Genomic DNA, 19,481 nt, shown 5'->3' on the forward strand with positions numbered 1-19,481 from the left:
AAAAAAAAATTAAAAAAAAAAAAACTGTTAAAAAAAAAATACTGATGAAAGAAATTGAAGATAACAAAAACAAATGAAAAGACAAACTATGGATTGGAAGAATAAATATTGTTAAAATGACCATACTACCCAAAGCGAAAACAGATTCAGTGTAATCTCTAACAAAATATCAATAGTAATTTTCACAAAACTAGAACAAATAAGCTTAAAACTTGTATGGAACCACAAAATACCTTAAAAAGCAAAAACAATCTTGAGAAAGAACAAAGCTAAAGGTACCACAGTCTCAGATTTCAAGACATACTACAAAGCTGTAGTAATCAAAATAATATGATACACAAAACAAACACATAGATCAATGGAACAGGATAGCGAGCCCATAAATAAACCCACACCTATATGGTCAATTAATCTACAAGAAGGCAAGAATATAAATGGAGGGGCATCTGAGTGGCTCAGCTGGTTAAGTGTCTGACTCTTGATTTGGCTCAGGTCATGATCTCAGGATTGTGAGACTGAGCCCTGTGTGGGGCTCTACGCTAGGCATGGAGTCCGCTTAAGATCCTCTCTCTCTCTTTCCCTCTCTCTCCCCCAAAAAGGATATAAATGGGGAAAAGACAGTTTCTTCAATAAATAGTGCTGGGAAAACTGCACAGCTACATGCAAAAGAATGAAACCGGATCACTTGCTTACACCATAAACAAAAATAAACTCAAAAACAGATGAAAAATCTGAATGTAAGACCTGAAACCAGAAAGGTCCTAGAAGGCAACAGCCTCATGGACATTGCCCTTAGCAACATTTTTCTAAATATGTCTTCTGAGGCAAGGGAAACAAAAGCAAAAACTAGTAGGACTACACCAAAATACAAGTATTTTACACAACAAAGGAACCACCAACAGAACAAAAAGGCAACCCAGTGAAGGGGAAAAGGTATTTGCTAATAATATGTCTGATAGGGGGTTAATATCTAAAACATATAAGGAACTTACACAGTTCATCACCAAAAAACAAATAATCCAATTTAAAATGGGCAAAGGACCTGAAGAGAGATTTTTCCAAAGAAGACATTCAGATGGCCAACAGACAAATGAAAAGATGCTCAACATCACTAATTATCATGGAAATGCAAATCAAAACCACAATGAGATATCACTTCATTTATGAGTCAGAATGGCTAGTATCAAAAAGACAGCCAACAAGTGTTGGAAAGGATGTGGAGAAAAGAGAACCCTCACGCACTGTTGCTGGGAATGTAAACTGATGCAGCCACTCTGGGAAACAGTATGGAGGTTACTAAAAAAATTAAAATAGAAATACCACGTGATCCAGTAATTCCACCTACTGGTCCAAGAAAAATAAAAACACTAATCCAAAAAAAATACACGCACCCTCATGTTTATTGTAGCATTATTTAAAATAGCCAAGACATGGGCAGCCCCGGTGGCACAGCGGTTTAGTGCCGCCTGCAGCCCAGGGCGTGATCCTGGAGACCCTGGATCGAGTCCCATGTCAGGCTCTCTGCATGGAGCCTGCTTCTCCCTCTGCCTGTGTCTCTGCCTCTCTATGTCTCTATGAATAAATAAATAAAATCTTAAAATAAAATAAAATAAAATAAAATAGCCAAGACAGGGCAGCCTAGGTGGCTCAGCAGTTCAGCACCGCCTTCAGCCCAGGGCATGATCCTGGAGACTCGTGATCGAGTCCCATGTCTGGCTCCCTGCATGGAGCCTGATTGTCTCTCTGCCTGTATCTCTGCCTCTCTCTGTTCCTCATGAATAAATAAAATCTTTTAATAAAATATAAAGAAAAAAACAAACAAATAAATAAAATAGCCCAGATATAGAAGCAACCTAAGTGTCTATTGATAGATGAATGAATGAAGAGTAGAAATACACACATATATCTAATGGAATATTACTCAGCATAAAAAAGAATTTGCAACAACATGGATAGACCTAGAGGTTATTATGGTAAGTAAAATAAGAGAAAAACAAACACCATATGATTTCACTTATATATGGAATCTAAAAACCAAACACAGAAACAAAAAAGCAAGAATAGATTCATAAATACAGAGAACTGATGGTTACCAAAGGGGAAGAGGTGGAGGTATGGGCAAAATGAGTAAAGGGGAGTGGGAAGTACAGGCTTCCAGTTATGGAGTGAATAAGTCATGAGGACGAAAGGCCCAGAATAGAGAATATAGTCAATGGTACTGAAATAGAATTTTATAATGATAAGTAGTAGCTACACTTATGGTGTGGATAACATAAGGTACAGAGTTGTCAAATCACCATACTGTATACCTGAAACTAATTTAACACTATATCAACTATACTTCAGTAAGAATAAATAAATCAAAATTAAAACAAAAAATAACAACATAGGGTAGGGTCTCAAAGTCATTTATTTTTAATGAAGGTGCTTTCTGCTGTATTCTAACTTCATTCATGTTTTCCTGAAGTAGGAATGTAATTTGATTGTGTCTAAAAATAACTAAGAAAACAAACACTTACCACACTAGTATTTTAGTTGAATTCTTAGCACATATTTGTTCTTTAATATTAGATAGTAATAAGTATTGGTGTGAAGCAAGACAGAAATCCATTCTGTGTTGTAGCCAATGGATACACCTGGATTTGATCTGAGCTGTAAAAGGCAGAATCATAAAAAAAGCCTGGATGTGCTAAAAGGAAGAGGCCAACATTTCAAGTAGGTTGGTACTAGAATGGTAGCCATGAGTTGAAAATCAGAGTTCAAGGAATTCATAAGGTAGATAAAGGAGCAGGAATACAGAAGAAACATGTGATCAATAGGGTGGCAGAGCCGTTATCTTAAGGCTCAAGTTTGTGGTTCAAGTACCAAGTGCATAGCTGTCTCATCTTGTTTTCCTGGGTTTTGCAGGCACTGCCTCTTACTTGACACCTTCCACCTTCTTTTGCCCTTTTCATAGGCTTTTCTCCTCACCTGGGTGAGATCTGGGATCTTTGAAATGGTGTGGACCAAAATAGTTCGACAAGTTATTGTTTCTAAGCAGTTTTTCAGAAGGCTCCCTAGCCTAGTCTTGGAATCTATGATACTTTCTTTCATTAAGTACTAATAGTGACTTTAGTATCAGAAAGAATCTAGTATTTCCAAATTAACACCCAAACAGTGGACCACTGAATTCCCAACAGGAAGAAGCCTACATACTTTGCTACCTCAGCAGGAGAAAGGAAGATTTTCTTCTCTCCTAGCAACAGCCCAAACGAGAGACTATCTCAGTTGAGCCACTGAGAAGCCACTATACTTTCAACTCCTAGTTTATTCCAGTGCACTTTTTGTTTACAACAGTACTCCTAACTCCTCCCTGTCCTCTATAAAAGGATGTTCCTCTCTGTTTTCTGGACTTGCCTATTGTTTTGCTATAGCTTGCATATCCCAAATTGCAATTTCCTGCTATCCTCAAATAAACTCATCTTTGTTTGTAAAAAAAAAAAACTGACAATTTTATTTTTATGGTTAATTGTAGAGTCTATTATAGTACGTACCATTTCATAATTTTCTAAAATGCATTTTAAACCACATGATACTGTATGATTCCATTTATGGGAAATTAAAGAACAAGCAAAACTAATCTAAGTAGATAAACTCAGAACAATAACTATAAAATGGGAATTAAGAATCAAAAACTATAAAGCAGACAAGTAAATAAGAACAGAAGTCGAAACAAGAAGCTTAATTCAGGTTACATTTTGTTTAGGTAGACCAAATTGCTATTCTGGACAGGGGCTCCTTCATAGCTGTTAGGCTCACTTGTTTTCATTGTACATTATCCTAAAAGTGCAGGCTAATGCCAGACCCAAAATATAAAATAGAGCATTTCATTCACACAAAAACTTAATATTGTCAATGGTCTGTTTTTGCACTTCAGGGCAGAAAATCTCAGGGGAAAAAAGGGGAGCCTAATATATTAATACTTTTTGAGAATCAGTTTTCAGGGGCTAAGCCTGGTTGGAAAGTCTTTTACAAAGAACATATGTAAGCCTAAAGGGAAGAAAAGAATCCTTTTATTAACCCTAGTACGTATGTAGGTATGCTTGAAATTAATATACTGTGAGTAGAAGAGCAATGAATGGATGCCTAGCCTTACTAGATATTAAAACATTTATAAGGCTTCTATAAAGAAAACAGTGTGGTTTTGATGTATGAACAGACACAGAGACCAACAGTATAGCATACAGAAAACTCAGAAATAAAGCAAAGTACATAGATAAAGGTGGCAACTGAAATCACTGGGAGACTTTTAAATAAATAGGCGTATGACTTTATAAGTAATATTTAAATGAACAGTGGTAGTGTGAAAAAGAAAAAATGGGATCCATAGTTCATATATAAATCAGGATGAATTCCAAATGTATTAGAGTTAATTATATGTAGATAAATAAACAAACAAGACCATACAAATACTCTCTGGGATTAGAGGGAAACCTAACTACGACTCAAAATCTACGAACAATGAAAGGAAACACTGATAAAGTTGACTACATAAAATAAAAAAGCTTTTCAGGATAAAAAATAACAAAGAAGGTTAAAATACAAATGAAGAACTGGGAACTTACTATGAAAGGATCAGACTGGAGGATAACCAATTATGGTGTATAATTTACCACTGTACCCCACCTCCCCAAAACTGAATTAGAATCTAATCAGTCTTTAGATATAATCTCCAATCTATAGGAAATAGGACAAAATAACAAGTTAAATATGGGAAGCAATTAGCCAAATCCAGAATGTGATATATTTTCCATCATTATTCACTAGTTTCTTTAACAAGTCCATAAAATTTTAAAAGGTGGTGAGGGAAGGAAGAATTGTTAAGCGTTTTAGGTATGGTGATGACACTGTATTGTGTAAGAAAATTTACTTTTTTTTTTTTTCTTGAGATGTACAGCAAGGGACTTTGGAGATGTAGTGAAATTATAATACTCCAAAAAAAGAAGGCGGGGGGGGGCGGAATGGAGATACACAGTTGAATGAATGGATGAATCAAGTATGGCTGTTGAAGCCAGGGAGTAGGTACGTAGCAGTTCCTTGTACTCTCTCTTTTTGTGTACATTTGGAAAGGTAAAAACAAAACAAACACTAAAACAAATCCAAAAAAGCTGCAGGTAAGGATCTAGCATCCCAAAACTACAGGATTTGAGAAATATGTTCAACATAAAAATGAGCTACGGTGGCTACTCTTACCTTAAGAGAAAATCAGAAAAGAGAAACAGATTCTCTTAGGAAAGTTGCTGGAGGAGCCTGCTAGACAAGTTATGTGCTCAAAATCCACAGAATGAGAAGGGAAGGGAAGGGGGAAGGGAAGGGGGAAGGGAAGGGAAGGGAAGGGAAGGGAAGGGAAGGGAAGGGAAGGGAAGGGAAGGGAAGGGAAGGGAAGGGAAGGCTGTACTCTAATTTAGGTCCTCCCAGAGGCCTGTGCCCCATCCTTGAAAAGTATGGGGAGTGGTTTTCAACTTAGAAAGGAGGACCAGCCACATATTTGCAGAGGACATCACAAGAGCCTAGTGTGGAAGAAAACTGCTTATAAGAAAAAGAATACTGCTTTACAAAAACAAAACAAAACAAAAAAAACAAAAACAAAACCTGGAAGATGGAAATTTTATCCTAGAGAGGAGAAAGATTAACTGAATTTTAAATGAGAGATAAAGTTACAGTATGAACTTACTTGAAGTTTAAAACTAGTGATTAGGGCAGCCTCCGTGGTGCAGCAGTTTAGCGCCGCCTGCAGCCTGGGGTGTGATCCTGGAGACCTGGGATCAAGTCCCACGTCAGGCTCCCTGCATGGAGCCTGCTTCTCCCTCTGCCTGTGTCTCTGCCCCTCTCTCTCTGTCTCTATGAATAAATAAAATCTTTAAAAAAACAAAAAACAAAACTAGTGATTAAATCCTTATAGGTAAATAATATATGTATTTTTATTTATTTATTCATGAGAGAGACAGAGATATAGGTAGAGGGAAAAGCAATCTCCCTATGGGGAGCCGGATACAGGACTTGATCCCAGGACCCCAGGATCATGACCTGAGCCAAAGGCTGAGACTCAACCACTGAGCCACCCAGGTGCCCTATATTTTTAAATATGAACTAGCCTAGAAGCTCACCAGTTGCTTCTAGAATTGTAGAGGTATGACTGAGTTTAAGTGTTCTTTTTCAGCAGAATTATAGAACTATTTTCCTAGAAGAGGAGGCTGAATGGGGGTACCTGGCTGGCTCAGTCTGTGAAGCATGTGACTTTTGATCTCCAGGTTGTGAATTTGAGCCCCATATTGCATGTGGACATCATTTAAAGAAATAAATCTTTTGAAAAAAATAAGCTGAATGGCACTGTTTCCATTGTGTGATGAGCAAAACATAACACACACACACACACATTATTTTAGGCAATGCTAAAAGTATATTTGTATATTTGGCATCCATGTTGAATTAAATGCTTATTCAGGGGTTAAAGGACTTGTTTTCTCATTTTTACTTTCATTGTACATATTAAATAAACTTATATTTAATGTTCTGAAATAATTAAAACCTTCTTTTCTTTTTTTTTTCATTAACAAAACTTAAAAAATGTCCATCAAGAGGGGATCCCTGGGTGGCTGAGCAGTTTAGCTTCTGCCTGTGGCCCAGGGCATGATCCTGGAGACCCAGGATTGAGTCCCGCGTCAGGCTCCCGGCATGGAGCCTGCTTCTCCCTCTGCTTCTCTCTCTCTCTCTCTATCATGAATGAATAAATAAAATCTTTTTAAAAATGCCCATCAAGAGCATTAACTATAAACGGTCAATCTTGGGAGAATAATGCAGTAAGAACTCATTTATTTGACAGTCATAAAACACTGAAGTACCTTTTATGTGTCAGAAACTATACCAGCTATTAGAGGTACCAGATGAACATAAGATGACAGAGAAAAGACACTCTGTCCCAGTTCTCTCAGAATTCACTACAAAACTATCAGAAAAACAAGAAATGGAAACATTCCACCTTGGAAGAACCTTAGAGCTAAGTGTAGTAGAGTAAGCAGTCAGCCCCACAGGCAAATGTATGTACACCACAGAACTCTAGGAAGACTCAGGAGTTGCAGACAAACAGGTAAGGCGAAGCAAGCTTCTTTTGAGGATAGTTATGCCTCCTGATCGGTCCCTGCCTCTCTCCTCTCACAGTTGTAGAAGATGATAGGTTATTCCCTAGAGAAATTAAACCAAAGAGGGCCTAGACTGGGACTATCAAAAATTGTAAAGGGTGGAGATGAGGATGGGAAGAAATAAGGAAAGTAAATGACAGTATGCTTTCTGAATACCGACAGGACCCCCGAACATTTGCAGCCAGCCATATCACCCACCCTACCCCAGGTAAGACACTCAGATTCTTCCCTGAAAAGCTATATGATCCCAAAGAGAAAAATCTATAGATACTGAGACAGAGAGCTCCTCAGTGAAAAAGTCTGCAATCATCTGACTGGCAAAATAGATTCCATGCCCTGTCTATGTACACAGGGCTCCCAATTAGATCAGAATGCCTAACTTTTATCCATCAATAGATGGCCAAGGATTACCAGTCAATTGAGGAAATGGAAACAGTGCAAAGAACAGAAGGAAAAACTTCAACCACAACTCAACTCCATAATTAACAGTCCTAGGAAGATAAGAAAAATATCTTATCTATAAAAAAGGAAGAGTATGCTCCCCAAAAAGGACAAGCAAAGAAGGGCGCTTGGAAATTAAAAATGAAAGCCAAAATTTTAAACACGAACACAAAGTCTAGAAGATTAAGAAATATTTCAGGAAGTATACTCCAATATAAAAAAGACAAAATAAGGGCAGCCCCAGTGGCCCAGCAGTTTAGAGCCGCCTTCAGCCCAGGGCGTGATCCTGGAGACCCGGGATCGAATTCCACAACGGGCTCCCTGCATGGAGCCTGCTTCTCCCTCTGCCTGTGTCTCTGCCCCTCTTTGTCTCTCTCTCTGTGTTTCTCATGAATAAATAAAATCTTAAAAAAAAAGACAAAATAATAGTATTCATTTAATAAACTAGTGCTTATACTATCTTACATCAAACTAATATGGAACACTAATTTATTCAATAGATTGCTAAAGTAAGGGCAGCCCGGGTAGCTCAGCAGTTTAGCGCTGCCTTCAGTCCAGGGTGTGATCCTGGAGACCTGGGTTCCACTCCCACGTCGGGCTCCCAGCATGTAGCCTTTAAAGATTTTAAAATCTTAAAAAAAAAAAAAAAAAAAAAAAAGTGCAGTATCTTAAAAAAAAAAAAAAGATTGCTAAAGTAATTACTGATTTAACTAGAAGTAGTGATAACTGTATTGGGAAGATAAAAGAAAAGAGCGAAACTATCATCTACCATAAGAAGTCAATGAATAGTTTCTAAAAATCAAAGAATCAAGACAATGGTATAAGGATATTACTTAAAATTATGGAAGTAAGACAATACCAAAGAGTCAGAAGTTGTCTCCGACACAGGATCAAAGCATTGGGAACAAGCATGCCAGCAGGTTGTTTAGTATGACATGAATGTACTTCAAGTATGTACATATAATCCACTTTTATAAGAATAATGGTTAATTTTAAAAGATCGAAATGACACCATCCTGTTCTTAAGGGGTTTATACTATGTTAGAAGAGACATGCTACACAACAATGATAGTAGTGTGCAGTACATGACCTAACAGAAGCAGACAATCTGAGTAATGCAGAGAGGATCCTATCTCAGTCAAAAGAAATGTTTGTGAGACAAGGGGACACTTGAACTGTGGTTTTAGAGAATGAAAAAGGGTTAACTGGTAGGAGAGAGGATGATGAGTGTTTCTCCCATCAGCAGTCTACACATGTAAATTTTCTTTCAAAAACACGTGATAACATTCCATAAATACACTTTTGCACACTGCATTTTTTTTAAACATTTATTTATTTTAGAGAGACCAAGAGAGAAAGAGCACAAGCAGGGGGGAGAGGAAGAGGGAAAGGCAGATGGAGAGAATCTCAAACAGACTCCCTGCTGAGAGTGGAGCCCAAAGGGGGCCTCAATCCCACAATCTTGAGATCATGATTTGAGTTGAAATCGAGATGGGGGCAGCCCCAGTGGTGCATCGGTTTAGTGCCGCCTGCAGCCCAGGTTGTGATCCTGGAGACCTGGGATCAAGTCCCACGTTGGCTCCCTGCATAGAGCCTGCTTCTCCCTCTGCCTGTGTCTCTGTCTGCCTATCTCTCTCTCTCTGTGTCTCTCATGAATAAATGAATAAAATCTTAAAAAAAAAAAGAAATCGAGATGGAAGCTCAACCAAATGAGCCACTCTCAGGTGCCCCCCCCCCCTTTTTATTTAATACATCTCGGGCACTATTCCTCAGAAAGCCTTTAAAAATAGCTTTTAGTTTCTCAAAAGAAAGAAAGAAAGAAAGAAAGAAAGAAAGAAAGAAAGAAAGAAAGAAAGAAAGAAAGAAAGAAAGAAAGAAAGAAAGAAAGAAAGAAAGAAAGAAAGGAAGGAAGGAAGGAAGGAAGGAAGGAAGGAAGGAAGGAAGGAAGGGAGGGAAGAAAGAAAGAAAAGAAAGAAAGAAAGAAAAGAAAGAAAGAAAAGAAAGAAAGAAAGGAAGGAAGGAAGGAAGGAAGGAAGGAAGGAAGGAAGGAAGGAAGGAAGGAAGGAAGAAAAAAAGGCTTTTGGTTTCTCAAGGATCTTTAGTGAAATCTTTTCATTTTTTAATTTATTTTTAGAGGCAGGGAGGGGCAGAGAGGGGGAGAGAAAGAGAGAGAGAATCCGAAGCAGTCCCCATGCCCAGTGCAGAGCCCCACAAGGGCTCAATCTCACCACCCGAAGACCAAGACCTAAGGCAAAATCAAGAATCAGGTGCTGGGATCCCTGGGTGGCGCAGCGGTTTGGCGCCTGCCTTTGGCCCAGGGCGCGATCCTGGAGACCCGGGATCGAATCCCACATCGGGCTCCCGGTGCATGGAGCCTGCTTCTCCCTCTGCCTGTGTCTCTGCCTCTCTCTCTCTCTCTCTCTGACTATCATAAATTAAAAAAAAAAAAAAAAAAAAGAATCAGGTGCTTAACTGATTGAGTCACCCAAGCACCCCATAGTGAAGTTTTATATAGAAGAAAGATAACCTATTTTTAATATAATTATAGATTATTTTCATAGTATTTTATAGTATTTATTTTTATTTTATTTAGATTTATTTTATAGTATTTATTCTTATTAAAAATTCAACAAAAAAAAATAAATAAATAAAAATAAAAATTCAACAGTATGAGATATTAAAAATAAAAGGTAAAAAAATTCCCATTGTTCTTCCATTCCTCCTTCCATGAATAAGTACTTTGAATTTCCTTCCAGACCTTTCTCTATAAAAATAAAAATGTGCATATATATAAATACCATTCAAAACAAGCAAATGCAATCATGTTCTATATACCTACTACATCTTATACCCACACTACTCTATACAAATAAGATACACATATATTCTTTAAAGTCTCTTAAAGACAAAGATTCTGTGATAAATATTAAGCTTTACTGCATGTCAACTTACCAACACAATCACAGCACTCATCCCAAAGGGTCCCAAGACACAACATACATTCCTTGCAGCAGGAACAGTTTCCTTCTCCAGGTCGGCACTGGCAGAGCTCCTAGAAATAAGATAATTAAATTTCAAAATCTGAAACTATATTTAAAATTGTTAGTTTTTTGCAGCAAAACCCCCACATTTGCATTTATAGTAATCTACCCGTCACATAATTTTTTTAAAGATCATTAACTGTTTGTAGGAACATAAATATCTACAACATCAAGTAGTTTTATATTTTCTTTTTAAAAAAATATTTTATTTATTTATTTACTTATTTGAGAGAGAGACAGAGAGAGAGCGCACAAGACAAGCACAAGTAGAGGAGAGGGAGAAGCAGACTCCCCATCATGCAGGGAGCCTGATGAGACTTGATTCCAGTATCACAACCTGAGCTGAGGGCAGATGCTTAACCAATGAATTACCTGGGCACCCCAGATTTTTTTCTTTTGGATGCATTCAGTGATCTATTTGGATGCTCTTATCTTATTTTGAAATAGAGAAAACCTTTTACTTTATAACCCATAACTTTACCCCCTATACTGCCTTGAAAAATCATTCAGTAGGAGTATAAAACATGCTTTTCAGCTATTAGTTATTGTTCAAATTAAATAGTCAGTTTGTAGTGGGAGCTGTGGTTTCTCAATATGTGGAGTATGAATAAAAGCATCTTTCAAAAACTGCTATTTTTATTGGCCTACAACATATTAAAGCAGTGTGTTTAGTGTGGTAGACTATTTAAAAGAAGACAGCAATTATTCTCTCCCTGTGTCCACCCACCCTTTTTGCAACGGAACTTTGCAGCTCTTCTGATCAGGAGGACAGTATTTATTTTCAGATTAGCTTTAATCAGCAGAATTTGGTGAAAGTGACATGTCAGTTCTGAGTCTGGGTCTCCATAGCACTGAGTGCTTTTCCTCTTCCTCTCAGAACCTACCTCTCCTAACATGCTTTGAACCTAAGTATTGGAAATACAAAAGGAAAAAAAACCCAACTCAGTAAGTAACTCTGTGATGGGCAGGTTGGTCCACTTGAAGCACCCTATCTCATCCAGCCTCCAACCAACCAGCAGCTGACAACAGACACAGAATGAGCCCAGAAAAACCATACAGTTGATAAAGGCCCAGACTGCCAACTCACAGAAGAGCTAAATAAAGGGTTATTGTTAAGCCGCTAAATTTTGCTTCCTAAATGAGGCTTTAAGGTAATTCCTTTAGTCCTTGCCACCAGGCAGCCACTCCTAAACAAAGCTAACTTGAAGGGAAATTCTGTAGCCACCATTTCCTACTCAGCTTTCCATTATCCTACTCAGATACCATATACATTTTTTTAAAACAAACATAGCACATAATATTTATACCTATTAAGTTTATCTTATTACATTTCTAGACTACTGAAGTCATTCCATCATTCTAGTATGACATGATTTTTGCAACACTGATATTTAATTCCTTGTTTCTTCTCCACAAGTCCCTTAGCTATTTCATAGCACTTTCAAGAATCAACATTTGCACTATTTTCTAAGTAGTTCATTAGTTTCATGTCAGCGCATACTTGTAGCCTGATGATACATGCAAGCAGCAATACTTTATTACTTTATTACTGCCTTATTAAAATAACAAAAAAACAGGCTAAGACTCTTTCTTTCTTTCTTTTCTTTCTTTCTTCTTTCTTTCTTTCTTTCTTTCTTTTTCTTTCTTTCTCTTTCTCTCTCTCTTTCTTTCTTTTTAAAAATTTTTTTTAAATTTTTTTTTAATTTATGATAGGCACACAGTGAGAGAGAGAGAGGCAGAGACACAGGCAGAGGGAGAAGCAGGCTCCATGCACCGGGAGCCCGACGTGGGATTTGATCCCGGGTCTCCAGGATCGCGCCCTGGGCCAAAGGCAGGCGCCAAACCGCTGCGCCACCCAGGGATCCCCTCTTCCTTTTTTAAGTATTAAAACTTCAGAACTGTCCAGTCAGGCTGAATTCATGTACTGCAGACCTTAGGTAACTTTGCTAGGTCTCTTACAGAGAGACTAAAAGGGCAGGAACTTGCTAAGTACAGGTGCTTCATCATAAAACTGGTGATGCTTGATTCAGACAAACTCAAGCTTACTTGGAAACCTAGAAAAATCACAGTTGCCAAAGATATACTTTGTGACTGTTTCTCCATAAAAATCTGTCTATCCTGTCTTTGGAATGAGAGAATGTTTTCTGAGTATACATCTTTTAAAAACACCATCAGAGTTAAGGATATTGATATTTATTGTTTTTTAGTTTTAGATAGGCTACCACTTAGTCACAAGAAATAAAGCTTCTTTTAAATTTTAATTTACATTATACATAGAAAATATCCCTTTACTCTCTTAGTTGCTTGAATTTCATGATCTATTTAGCTCAGAAGAAGCAAATTAGAAAGTAACAAATTTACTCAAAGAATATATTTCTCCTTTTTCTAAACAAATGCTTATTAAATGAATTACTGTATATCATACTAAATAATTTGAAAATGAATGTCAACGTAACAGCTTCCCGTCTGAGTCATTAAACCATTCATTATGTCTTTTTACTGACATGAATCTGTAAGGTGTTTTAAATTGGAATGAAAGGGTGGTGATACCTTAAGATTACTGAGAACTAATGGAAGGTTAAAACTAAGACTATTTAAAGCTGCTTCAACTTGCCTGGATCACGTAGCCCTCAAGATTAAATCTATTTCACACCCTCTTAATAGATGCCTATACTTTTACATGCCAGTATGATGGAATAATATACTCTAGTAATATGCTTAATGATTTATAATATACTGATAGGATATAAAAGGAAAGGCTATAGGAAGCCAAAATATGAGGGAAATAACTTGAAGGTAAGTTTTATTACTGCCTTATTAAAATAACAAAATAAAAAACAAAATAAAAATAAAAAAACAAAAAACCAGGCTAAGACTCTATCTTTTTTTTTTTTTTTAAGATTTTATTTATTTAGCCATGAGAGACAGAGAGAGAGAGAGAGAGAGGCAGAGACACAGGCAGAGGGAGAAGCAGGCTCTATGCAGGGAGCCTGATATGGACTGGATCCTGCCGCTCCAGGATCAGACCCTGGGCTGAAGGTGGCACTAAACGCTGAGCCACCTGGGCTGCCCCAGACTAAGTCTTTCTTGATAAAAATTACTGTGCTACCTGGTTGAATACTAAGTAACAATAAGCCAACTAGTACTTTTCTTTCTTTCCATCTTACTAAAGAATGCAAAATCTTTGTCTTAATAAAATAATCTCATAAATTAAAACATTTACAGAGTAAATAAGCCTAAAAATATATCAAATAATCTCTATTCTTCATAGCTCATGTCAATATTTTTTTTAAAGATTTTATTTATTTATTCATGAGAGACAGAGAGAGAGAGAAAGAGGCAGAGACACAGGCAGAGGGAAAAGCAGGCCCCATGCAGGGAGCCCGATGTGGGACTCGATCCCAGGACTCCAGGACCATGCCCCAGGCCAAAGGCAGGCGCTAAACCGCTGAGCCACCCAGGGATCCCCATCATGTCAGTATTCTTTTCAGGAGATTCAAAAATAAGAAAATGAGATCCTCCAACCAACCTTTTAGTCAGGATTTATGCCTTTTCAATTTTCAAACCCACATTTAACTTCTTATTTTCTTGAAGAAAATTCCAGCAAATTTAATATATGGTAGTTAGGATCTCAAAAACCTCACTGCAGATCAGGAGAGCAAAAATATATAGAAACTCTTTGCACTATGACTATGGTTAAGTCAAGAAAAAAATTGAAAGCAATGAATTTCCATGTGTAAATAAGATGAATAACAACCATGTGTGGCTCACCAAATTCATTCTTTTCTATTCACTTTACATGTCTTTCAAAATCACATTATTGAATGTTTGGTCATAAAGATCTTTGGAAATGTGCACTATAATTTTCTTGACAGCAAGAGAACTATGGTTATAATGAATGTTTCTAAATATAAAAAACACTTCTAACATGCTTTGAACCTAAGTATTGGAAATACAAAAGGAAAAAACCCCAACTCAGTAAGTAACTCTGTGATTATCAAGGATCACAAAAAAACAGTAATAATTATTCCATTTAAATTAAGCAGAGGAGGGCAGCCCCGGTGGCGCAGCGGTTTAGCGCTGCCTGCAGCCTGGGGTGTGATCCTGGAGACCTAGGATCGAGTCCCATGTTGGGCTCCCTGCATGGAGCCTGCTTCTCCCTCTGCCTGTATCTCTGCCTCTCTCTCTCTCTCTGTCTCTGAATAAATAAAAAATAAAAAAAATAAAAAAAAATAAATTAGGACGAGGAGTGCCTGGGTGGCTCAGTTGGTTAAGTCTTCAACTCTTGATTCTGGCTCAGACCATCATCTCAGGGTGGTGAGATGGAGCTCTGCACTGGGCTACTCACTCAGCAGGGGGTCTGCTTCTCCCTCTCTCTCTCTCTCTAGAAAATAAATAAATTTTAAGAAAATAAATAAATTAAGCAGTCTTCTTCACTTAAAAAGAAGTCTTTATCGTTAATGGTTTTAGTTATGAAGACCTAAATGAATCTTCAGTATCCAGAAAGTCTTTCCTAAAGAGGTTATAGTCAAGGGATACTTAAAAAAAAAAAAAAGTATTTTTTAATTATGAAAGACTCAAAAATATATACTAGAGTCAAAGGAATAACACCCCAAATTCCACCCACTTTGGTAAGCTTCTACACATTTTTAACAAAATAATGATTGCATACTCTCCCAATGTAAAAAAAAAAAAGCATTTCCCTATTAGTAGAATCTGTCAACATAATTTAATAACTGCATAATAGTATATTCTATTCAAATAGTATATTCAAAATTCAGAAATAGACCTTAAATCCTGATCCCTTCCACATCTTGTTCACCTTTTTTTTTTTTTCTTTTTTTAAATCTTGGGTTTTTTTTTTTAATGGCCACCATCGGGATGCACTGGCACTGCTCTGCCACCTGCAGTGGCTTCAGAAACATGTGGCAGCACAGACGGGTGGCAGAGCGGCATTGGGGCATGCTGCAAGTTGTTGTGGGTCTGGCTTATTAGACCCTGATACCATGGATGTCCCCACGTGGAGGTCGAGGAGGTCAAGCTGTTGCTGTAGAAAATGCTCCCGACACAAGGCAGATACAGACACAGATAAATGTGGTTGGACCCCTTCACTTTCTGGGTTTCCCACTTTCTTATTCTTTATCAAAATTTTTATCATCATTATTCTTCTACTTAGTAGAAAAGATGGCTGACTTGAGATGTGGAATTTTTCTGTTTGGACTGGCTATTTATATATTTTCCTAACCGTACAATGACCAAACTTGAGTACTGCTCAGTTGAATGGAACATGTGATCACAACCTAAGGCAAAGTTCACATAAGTCCAAAATAAAGACTGATTCAATGCTTCCATGATTACAACTACTACCTCCCCTAAAGTTCCTAAGTAAGCGTTATATAATACTAATAGGCACCGTTCTAAGCATTTTATATGCATTATCTCAACTCTCATAAAGGCCCTTTCAAGGCAGTTATTATCCTCATTTTTCAAGTAAGATTATAAAATTTATACAACATTCATTTAGTAAGGGGATGAAATTTGATGCCAGTTTTGGTTAGATATTCTTGTTTTTTAAACACTGGAATGAGAAATATAAAGCTTATTTCTTATTAATTTAGCATTTCAATAATTATAGTTATTACTTTCTTAGAGAGAATGAACCCATAATTAAACTTAGATAATACTCTAGGTTGTTCAATCAAAGGCATTATTATATCTTTCACTCTCTACCTGAATACGATTAAAAGTGCTATTGCCCAAGTTTAATCATTGCCTGTAGAGGTAAATAAGTATCATTGGCTAAGAGTTGCAAAACCAGTGAGTTGGAATTTAATACTTAATTCTTTTTGTTGTTTCAGCTAAAGACTATCTCATCTGCTTTCTTAGTCTGCAACTCTCAGAGAAAGTGTGGATGTTGCTCTTGGGACAGATGAGAAGAAGGCTGAGGAGGTTAGTGATTAATTTGTCTGAGTTCCTGCAACCCGGGCTCTGACATCAGGTTTTCTGACTCAAGGCCGTTCTATCAACACTGCTCTTGCATGCTGGAGTCAGAGGAACACGCAACAAGTACTATGCTAGATGTTTGTGAAGTAATCGCATGGTTCAATAAATTTATAATGGAAAAAAAATCAAAACTTTATACTAAAGAGGAAATAGAAATTTTTACATTTGGGCTACCCTATATGAACCAGAATGAGTATCCAGAAAGAATTTGGCAAGCCGCTTAAAAAGCCAGTATGAGATGAAAATCTGACAGGATGAAAAGTTTTAGGTAGAGTCTAATAATTTAAAATGTATTACATTTTAATGTATTAGAAAAATCTTAAATATCTCAGAAATTTCAAATCTCTGAAGGCCAGAAGACAAGGATTTTACATAATTATTCAATCAAGAGTCCATCAAATCTATTGTCTACTATTGTCTATACTTCCTCTGCAAAATAAATTGGGGGGAAAGGGTGGTATTCATCTAAGACTAGACTTTAAGAGTTAAAATTTATTGGGACACCTGGGTGGCTCAGTTGGTTAAGCATATTACTTTTGATCTTGCTCTCAGATCATCTCAGGGTCGTGAGATGGAGCCCTGCAATGGGCTCTGGGCTGGGCATGGAACCCACTTAAGATTTTCTCTCTCCCTCTCCCCCTGCCCTACCCCCTCCATTCGAACTCTCTTTAAAAAAAAAGAGAGAAAAAAGTTAATTTTGTAAACTTCGAAATCTCCAGGCCAACAATGAAAAACTAATAACTTAAGGAAGAATCTTATTTATATTCCAGTGTTTGGTTACTGATAAATATTTCCATTCTCTAACCATTGCCAAATCTAGAAATTTGTTAATACTGTTGTTAAAACCGGGGAACATCACTGAAAAAAACATGATAGTCTAGAAGATAGGAAATGAGTTGGATTTATAGGATCTAGACTCCTAGCCCATAACTGCTCTGTGTAACAGTAGTTCTCAGTTTTTCAGTCATAAAAAGAGGATAGTACTGCTGGATTTTCCCATATAGGTTTTGACAACGTAGGCAGATAATGGCTATCAAAGGGCTTTGGTGGCCTAGCAGTCCTGCTACTACATATTTACTTAAGAGATATGAAAACATACATCCATACAAAGACCTGTAAGTGAAAGCAAAATCAACTTTATTCATAATCACCAAAAACTGGCAATAATCCAATGTCCATCTGCTTGTAAATGGAAAAATAAATGTGGTATATCCACACAATGAAATATTACTCAGCAGTAACCTAATATGCATAATAGGGATTAATCTCAAAAGCATGAAAGAAGTCAGGCAGACACAAAAGGCTACAAATAGTACGATTCTGTTCATAAGACATTCTGGAAAAGACAAAACCATAAGGAAAAAGATCAAATTAGTGGTTGACAAGTGCTGAGTCTGGGAAGGAGGCTAGTTTCAACCACAAAGAGACCCAAGAGGACTTTTAAGGGAAAATATTCTCTACCTTGACTGTGGTAGTAGTTACACACGAGAGTATGTTTGTCAAAAATCATAGAACTATAAACCTAAAAAAAGTAAATTATATTGTATGTGAGTTATACCTCAATAAATCTGACTCCAAAAAATGGTTTGAGAGATGAGGGAATACTTTATTTCACCTTTAAAAGACTGGTATGGTACACTGTGGGCTGTAAATTTATTATTTAGATAAACCTGAATTCAAAATACATACAAGCTGGTACTAAAGAAAGCAATGCAGAAGACAATTCTAACTCTGAAAATGTATTTCTCTATTTTACTTTTAAGCTAAAACTAAACTTCTCTGACATACTTTTCTTTTTACAAAGAAATCTAAAACAATGCTAGTGAAAAATGCAGAACACAAAACTTGTATATGTAATTGTTAGAAATCACCTAAACAGAGGCACCTGGTTGGCTCAGTTGGTAGAGCATGTGACTCTTGGTCTTGAGGTTTTAAGCTGGAGCCCCACACTGGGTGTAGAGATTAACTTAAAAATAAAAAATCTTTTAAAAAAATCACCTAAACAGGGGATCCCCCGGTGGCTCAGCGGTTTAGTGCCTGCCTTTAGCCCTGGACTAGGCAGGCCGTGATCCTGGAGTCCTGGGATTGAGTCCCATATCAGGTTCCCTGTATGGAGCCTGCTTCTCCCTCTGCCATGTCTCTGCCTCTCTCTCTCTCTCTGTGTGTCTATCATGAATAAATAAATAAAATCTTTTAAAAAAATCACCTAAACATAGAATAAAAACCTAGAAAGGGCTTATCAAAGTATTAAGAGTAGTCTGTGTTTGGAAAATAGTACTGTGAATGATTGTTTTCCTTTTTTTACTTCAATGTATTTTGTGAATTTCCTTAAAAAAATTTCCTATTTTGTGAGTATAAAATATTTTTATAATGGCAACTAAATATTTATTTGGCTACTGTGACTTCTTAATCCAGTTTAATGTTTGTATGATTTAAAAAAAAGACACTAAAAAACACAAACCAAGGTTCTTAAACATTAAATTAAGCAAACTACAAGTATTTATAGTATCTTGATCTTAACCCCTTCCCCCATAAGGCCCTGCAAGAAGATGGCAGAGTAGGAGAACCCTAAGTTAACCTCATCCTAAGGCTACAACCAGGTAACACCCACATCAGTGTAAATAACCCAGAAAACGACCCGAAGACCGTCAGAACAGACTCTCCATGGCTAAATATAGAGGAGAGGCCTCACTGAAGAGAACAGGAAAGGTGGAAGATGCAGGGGCGCCAAACAGACCTGTGAGACTATCTGCTAGAGGGCAGGATGCCGTGGTGCCGAGAGGGGAGAGAAAAAGACCTTCATGCCAAGCACCCCTGG

General features: G+C 37.1%; 1 protein-coding gene across 2 annotated transcripts in view; it reads right to left on the reverse strand.

The window, feature by feature from the left end:
• Positions 1-19,481, reverse strand: part of TWSG1 (twisted gastrulation BMP signaling modulator 1) — a 66,895-nt gene that overhangs the window by 21,154 nt on the left and 26,260 nt on the right. For both annotated transcript variants that reach the window (XM_077899971.1, XM_077899970.1), the window contains exon 3: positions 10,572-10,671. In XM_077899971.1, the coding sequence (XP_077756097.1) occupies positions 10,572-10,671 (100 nt within the window). The remainder of the gene's footprint in view (positions 1-10,571; positions 10,672-19,481) is intronic.

This window comes from Canis aureus, chromosome 6 (assembly GCF_053574225.1).
Source record: "Canis aureus isolate CA01 chromosome 6, VMU_Caureus_v.1.0, whole genome shotgun sequence".
NCBI classification, from domain to species: domain Eukaryota; kingdom Metazoa; phylum Chordata; class Mammalia; order Carnivora; family Canidae; genus Canis; species Canis aureus.